The following is a 7590-nucleotide window of genomic DNA, read 5'->3' as shown; positions in this document are numbered from 1 at the left end:
ATCACAGCTCACAGCAACCTCCAACTCCTGGGCCAAGTGAGTCTCCTGCCTCAGCCTCCCAAGTAGCTGGGACCACAGGCACCTGCCACAATGCCCGGCTATTTTTTGTTTGGCGGGCCGAGCTGGATTCGAACCCACCATCTTAGGTGTATGTGGCTAGCACCTTAGCCACTTGAGCCACAGGCACCAAGCCAGTGACCCCTTTTCTTAGTGATTTTGTAGGATTTGTTATTCTGAATGTTAATCCTTTGATTTTTTTTTTTTTTTAAAGAAATGCAATCTTGCTATGTTGACCAGGCTGGACTCCAACTCCTGGGCTCAAATGATCCTTAGCTCAGTGTCCCAGTAGTTGGTACTACGGGCATGCACTACAGCACCTAGCTCTTTGATATTTTATGTGGTACCAGTATGTTCTTCCATTACATATCATGTCTTCTCATTTTGTGGTGGCTTTTAATGAAAAAAAGTTTTTAGTTTCAGTATAGCTAAATATGTCTAACTTTAGGAATGATGTTTTTTATGACTTGGGAAGTTTTTCCCAAAGCCTAGGACATAAAAATCGTTTCCTTTATTACCTTCTATATAACTACAAAACTAAACCCAGAAGTCTGATAATCGTGCCTTATATATATTTGGTCTAAAATTCACTGGAGTTGACTTTTACATATGATATCAGTCTAATCAGACTGTTACATAGCGTAGCAGTGTAATTTCATTTGTTCCTGTATGGACCCACCACCATCCCACTGCATTTATTGAAAAGACTGTCTTTTTCCCCTCACATTGTGCAAGACCAGCCACTAGCTCTTAACACCTTTATCTTTTTCTTATAAGAGTAGTAGACTAAATCATGGTTCCTGATCTAGAAAGTTTTGTTAATAAAATCCAGATTTCTAAGGCTCATTACAGACTAGGGGAAAGAGATTGGAAGATAGGGAAGAGGATCATATCAGCACTCTGGATTTGTAAGTTCCTTGTCTAATGTGTATGCAGCCAACCTGGCTCCTGTCAACAGATGGGCACTGTGGGAAAGCTCTGGCAATGCTCTCCATAGTGACCCCCAGCTTTAAGATCCTTTTCTTTTAAAGGTCTCTGGGCTACCTGTTTCTTCCATACCAATGGAAACAAAGATGTACAGAAGTCACATTGCAAAGAAATACAATGTCATCTCAAATTCCACAAACTACATGATTTTATTTATAAAATTGCTTATTATAGTCCATGTCCATTAAACAGTCCTCAGTTACAATTCTCATTTTTTAAAATAAAGATCTATGAAGTGTACTCAGAAAAGTAGTACTAAATATTTTGTTAAGTTGATATCCCATGGGCACTGACAGTTAATACTATGGAAAAGGGGTTAATATAAAATAATACAAAAGTATTATAGACAATAGCTTATTAATATTTTCTTCATTCCATGGGTGGGATTTCCTCAGGTAGTAACCTTGGTTCTTGAAATGATTTCATTTACAAAACTATTATTCTTTGCTATCACCTCAGCTTTCAGCTGTTTTAACTTTATAGTGATGTTTTCTTCCGACATTTCAGTAAAGGGCACTTGTTTCACCTTGGACAGAAACTCCTGAATAATTTTTTCACCTTGCTGAAAAACATGTAAATGTTCCATTAGTTATTAAAATATCTTTTCCAAAAATCACATTCAACAGCAATGAATTGTTTCATTTCCATCTAAACATATCACTCAATATTTAAAAAACAACTTCATTTTGTGTAAGTATACACTATCTGGAACATAACAGCAAAAGCCCTTAGTGGACCATATTTCTTCAGAGCAAGTTATCAGAAGGACATTTATAAATCTATTTTCAGTTGCTAATGACAAAGGAACTAAAATTTTAGTAGTTCCCAAATCCCTCCATTTTTATAACTGATACATAAACTTGATCCTGTTAGGGAAAAAGAACTCAAGGCTTACAAAGAATACTACAAGACATAAACAGTCACTGAAAATTTAACACACACACACACACACACACACACACAGAGCTTCCCTTTTATTTTACTGCCCAGTTATTGCCACTCCAAAGAGCGTGGCATGTTACTTGCTATGTAACCCTTGGACAAATTCCTTAACCCACATTCCCCATCCATAACACGGGGATGTTATCACCAACCTTACAGGGCTCAAAATAATTATAATTAATATTATCAAAGGTATGTGACTTCTGTTCTAATAAGAAACCAGGGATTATATGAAAGAGCCTGCCTAATCCCAGATCACTGAGAGCTCTGATTTTGACACATTAAGTGACTAACATGAAGCCTACTTCGTATTCAGGATGACAAGATTCCATACCTAAAATTTAAAAATTATGATATTTTTCTCCTTTTTTATCTGGTACAACAGATAAAACTATAAAAAAAATTCACTGGAAACTGCTAAAACCCTGATGAGTAAAAAGATGTCACAATGTATGGTGAATTTTGCCAGAACGAGGCAATGAATTAAAATTCTTTTATTTTCACTATTAAAGAGAACTAGTAAGCCTTTAATTTAAAAAAAAAAAGTAGGCACTCTGTGTGAATGTCAAAATTTGACCCATTACTCAGAGAAAGCTGAATATAAGACCTACTTCTCCTATGAGAACTGAAATAATCCGTCAACAAACAGCTTTTCTGAATGAACATCTGTCATATACCACTCTTCTCTCTGTATTACATTTATTATTCTCTCTCCAACTACATTCTAACCTACTGGAGGGCAAAAAATATGACTCATGTTTTTAAAATTTCTTTGTCATTATCTTACCTAAGTAAATATATAATTTAATAGGATTCAATATATTTCTTACAAAGATGGGTCTCTATAGTTTTTTTTTTTTTTTTGAGACGGAGTCTCATTGTGTTGCCCTGGGTAGAGTGCCATGATGTCACAACTCACAGCAACCTCAAACCCTTGGGCGTAAGTGATTCTCTTGCCTCAGTCTTCCAAGTAGCTGGGGTTATAGGCACCCGCCACAACGCCCGGATATTTTTGTAGTTGTTGTTATAGTTGTCATTGTTGTTTAGCTGGCCCGGGCCAGGCTTGAACCCGCCATGTTCAGTGCATGTGGCTGGCACTATAACCACTGTGCTACGGGTGCCGAGCCTTCTATAGCTCTTTTCATTGACTAATTTGAAACCTGGATTAATGTTCCTTTACTCTTACTTTTTAAATCTGGTACTCAAAATGTTAGCTTTAGATCATGCAGATGTATGTAGTGCAGAAACCAAAAAGAAACATGTATGTATGCTTAGCCATGGAAGGAAATGTAAGTGAAAGCCAGTAAGAAATGATCAAAAAAGTAAACAGAATTACAAAGGGGGAAAAAAAAACACTGATCCACTGTATAACAATCAATAACTACAAAAACAAACTGACAAACCTCTCTTTCCAAATAGCACTTCTTTGCTGCTGGTTCCATTTCATCATATCCTTGTGATCCTCCAATATTCTGAAACTCCTCAAGTTCCAGGGCTTTTTGTTTAGCACATTCTATTACATGTCTAGGGAAATTAGCAAGCTCTGCAACATGAATCCCAAAACTCTGATCACAGACACCTACAAGAAATTGGGGGGAGTGTGAGGAGACTGGGTCAGAAGAGACAACAATTTATATAAATGGAACTTGTACTTTTTACCTCGTCATTAGGAAACTAATTCTGGATTACTTCAAATACATCAGCCAAATGTTTCAGAGCAAGTAAGATAAAGGAATCTTAATTAAGCCTCCAATGAAAAGTGATTATGACTTGGCACACAGTGTTATATTTTATCCTTGACAACTGCAGGAAGAAAAATTAACATAGCAGAGGAAAAGTTTGATAGATAATCCTCAAAGGCCTAGACAAATATCTTAAGTTGAAGGAAAATTAACCAACTGTCTGAGGTTTTCTCATTTCATGAGGGAGAAACTATAGAGTACTAGGAAAAAGAGAAAAATGTGTAAAAGTGATACTAATTAAGAGTGTCATTTAATTCAAAACATACTGATTTATTATCAGTGAATAGTCTATCCTCTGGATCTACCTACAGTCACTACCTAGAGACCGCAACTCAGGAAAATCATCTAAATACATTTTGGAATTTATAATACTTTTCTTAGAAGAGTTACTACCATTTTCACATAATCTCATTCTGATTTCGAACTACACCAAGCAAATGACAATGGAATTCTTGCCCCTACTCACTAGTGAAATGTATAGACTAGGTAGCTTATCTTCATCCCCATTTGCAGGAAGTAAAGTGAGTTGAGGAATTCTTTCTAAGATACAAGTGATGCTTGCAAAATTGTTATAGAGTTTCTGCCTTTGCCTCAATTATCTATCAATTGTAAAGAATTGTTTGGGTCTAGTTATAAACCCCAAGCATGCTGGAGCTTGATACTTTGCACAACTAAGAGAAGCAAACAAAAATAAAGATGAAGCAAATGTTTGAGCCACACTTACAGTGAAGGATGAATTTTTTCTATTTTCAAATTTCATCTGGTCTTTAAAAAACTATTCTCCACCCATTTCTATAGCACACAGATTTAAAAGCAAAACCAAAACTTTATGCTCATTACCAGATTCACTAAAATGATCTGTAGTCTAAAACAATAACGAAAACGGAATAATCAGCTCAGCATTGGGGTGGGCGCCTGTAGTCCCAATTGTTCTGGAGGCTGAGGCAGGAGGATCGCTTGAACTGAGGAGAGTGAGGCTGCTGTGAGCTAGGCTGATGCCACAGCATTCTAACCTGGCAAAGAGTGAGACTCCACCTCAAATAAACAAACAAAAACCAAACAGAAGCAACAACAAAAAATACCCCATAAAGTCTTATAGTATATTAATCTCATCAATTCAAGTAATTTGGGTGCCAGACCTACAAATGACAAACTCTTCTGAAACGATGAAATAACAGATAAGTCATTCCACATGTAATAATTACCAACAATTTAAGGATTCTGGAACTCCCAGCTTGGAATAAACTTTCTAAAACACAATAAATACAATAAAATAATTATAATAATGATTTTATTAAACAGTAACAGGTAGAGCCTTTGAACTTCAAAGCATACTTATGTATCTAATTTGACAAAAAAATATACTGCCAGGGAGGTAGTTAAAAAACCCTGTATGATGATGTTTACAAGTACAAATTATTCTTTCTGTGCCTGCTTCAGATGAGTAGTCCTATATATGAGACACAGAAATACAGATAATGTACCATGTTCTTGCCTACAGACTTTAAATTAAGAGGTAAGTGTGGTCTATAAAAACATCAATGATTCATACTAATGTAGAAGAAATAAAGCAATTACTGATGATTTCAAGGGCAGCAAGTTTCTCATTGTCATATTTTGAATTTACAGTACACCAACAATATATACTCACCTTTCTTTACCTGATAAAGCATAGTTAAGGTCTCTTCAGTGGTTAATGCTGTGACATGTAGATTATTAACAGTTGGTATCTGATTGGCCAAGGCAGTAAGTTCATGAAAATGGGTTGCAAACATGCAAAAAGCACCAATCTTTGTTGCAATGTAATCCGATATAGCCCATGCTAACCCAAATCCATCATAGGTAGAAGTTCCTCTTCCCAATTCATCTATGATTATTAATGAATCTTGGGTTGCAGACCTGGGTACATAATTACATAAAATTTCCCATGACATTAAATGTGGAAGTGGAAATAACAAAATCAAGACAATACACTGGGAAAAGGCATTCCATAAACATAACAGATTATTTTAATATACAAACAAAGTATATAAAAATCACTAATGCTTCAATAGAAAACTGGGCATGAACACACACAATGAATAGAAGGGAAGACAAATGGTGAATAAAAGTTACTAATCGCACTAGTAGTGATCAAAGAACTACTAACTGAAGAAGCTATTGTTCATTTCCTCCCAATCAAATCAGCCAAGATTTTAAAAGAATAAAACCAAATGAAGGTGGGATAAGGGGGTGATGACATGGGCAAGTGCATACTCTGCTCATGGTTATGTAAACTGTGTGCCCTATCAATACCAGATATTACCATTTCTTTTCTCACTTTTAACAAAATATAAGGAAGGAAACTTGTTTTAAATTAGAGAACTTGATAGTCTTTCATGGGCTCACCAGTTGTTTCTTTTTCTGTGAATTGCCAGCTGACACCTTTTGCTTATTCCTTTTTATAAGCTGTAAATATTAACCTGTTCCTTCATTACTATACAGAACACTGTACTGTTTTTATACTTCCTTAAAACAATGGAAACTCTCAAAAGTTGAATCAAGACATAATGTACTAAGGACCTATTGTATGCAAAGTGCTTTAGAAGATACCAAAGACACAGAAGGCATAGTCCCTGTCTCCAAGAAAGCTTCTAAAAAGTTAAACGAAACAAAATACTTCCGTAGCCTCTAAAATAAAGAATAAATTAGAGGTAGGTTAAAGAGTAGTTTAGAGAAGTGCCCATGATCTTTGACTCAAGTGACCAGAAAAATCATCAGAGAAATAGAATTCCTGTCATTAGGGACTTAAAGATTGGACAGAACTTGGGTGGGCAAAGGGTGAGAAGAACCATTCTAGGTAGTATAAACAGTGCAAGCAAAAGTGAAGTGAAAGAGATCCGTAAGGTGTCTTACTACCAGACACCTTCAAGAGACAACTTAAAAATCAGAGTTTGCCACAACTATGATCAATTGCTCTTTTAAGATAATACCAAGTGCATAAAATATGCAGGAAAATGATTAAGATAATTGTTCTCAAATGTCTTATAGATAAATCTGCAAATGCATTTCTCACAGGACAGGGATATACATTTCTAATTTCAGAGGACTGGGATATATTCCTACCTGAGGATAGAAGCAGTTTCCAACATTTCAGCCATGAATGTAGAGACTCCTTTCAATTGACTGTCACCAGCCCCTACCCGGGCCAAGATGCAGTCCACAATTGACACTTCTGCTGACTCGCACGGCACAAAACACCCAATTTGAGCCATGAGTACTATCACCCCCGTCTGGCGAATATATGTTGATTTACCTCCCATATTGGGGCCTACAAAACAAATTGTATCAATAAGGAAGATTTTTAATTTCTTTCTGCTACTAATAAATGGACAGTTAGGCCTAACTGCATATTGATGATGTTTCACCTGGGTCACAGTGTGGCAGCATATAAGCAGAACACATGCTGCGCAGAAATGTGAAAAAAAAATGACTGCCTTTAGAAGTGATTCCATCATTATTTCTTCAGACAAATAGACACTGGGCTTTTTATCAAGAGGAACAATGAAAAATATACTTTACCTTTAATGTGACCATGGCCTAGAAAGACCACACACACATTTTTCCAAGGCTCAGAGCTGTCTGCAGGATATTGTTTAATTCAACACTGTTACTCATTAGTAAGTGGGGATACTAGTGAATCAATCAGTATGGTCAAATCCTTCAAATCACTAAAGCCCTAAGACATGACCCTTTTTTGGGGAAAATGTACACTTTACTGATTGGGGTTAGAGTATATCAATAACTTTGGGAAATAAAATATAATCACTAACTTTCTAAAAATATACTTCTCCAAATACTTCTACTTCCTTTTTTGTTTTCC

The 7590-nt window shown here is 35.9% G+C and overlaps 1 protein-coding gene across 1 annotated transcript in view; it reads right to left on the bottom strand.

Moving 5' to 3' along the window:
• Window positions 1-1171: 1171 nt before the first annotated feature.
• Window positions 1172-7590, bottom strand: part of MSH2 (mutS homolog 2) — a 92798-nt gene continuing 86379 nt past the window's right edge. Inside the window, exons 12-15 of the mRNA XM_023512063.1 lie at window positions 6834-7038; window positions 5380-5627; window positions 3390-3565; window positions 1172-1606 (exon numbers count right to left, since the gene is read on the bottom strand). Coding sequence (XP_023367831.1) covers window positions 1436-1606; window positions 3390-3565; window positions 5380-5627; window positions 6834-7038 — 800 coding nt within the window. The 3' untranslated portion in view covers window positions 1172-1435. The remainder of the gene's footprint in view (window positions 1607-3389; window positions 3566-5379; window positions 5628-6833; window positions 7039-7590) is intronic.

The sequence above is a fragment of the Otolemur garnettii genome, unplaced genomic scaffold (genome assembly GCF_000181295.1).
Source record: "Otolemur garnettii isolate 467f Iridium unplaced genomic scaffold, OtoGar3 scaffold00024, whole genome shotgun sequence".
In the NCBI taxonomy this organism is placed as follows: domain Eukaryota; kingdom Metazoa; phylum Chordata; class Mammalia; order Primates; family Galagidae; genus Otolemur; species Otolemur garnettii.
Note: the sequence above shows the minus strand (reverse complement) of the source record. Positions and strands in the feature narration are given on the sequence as shown.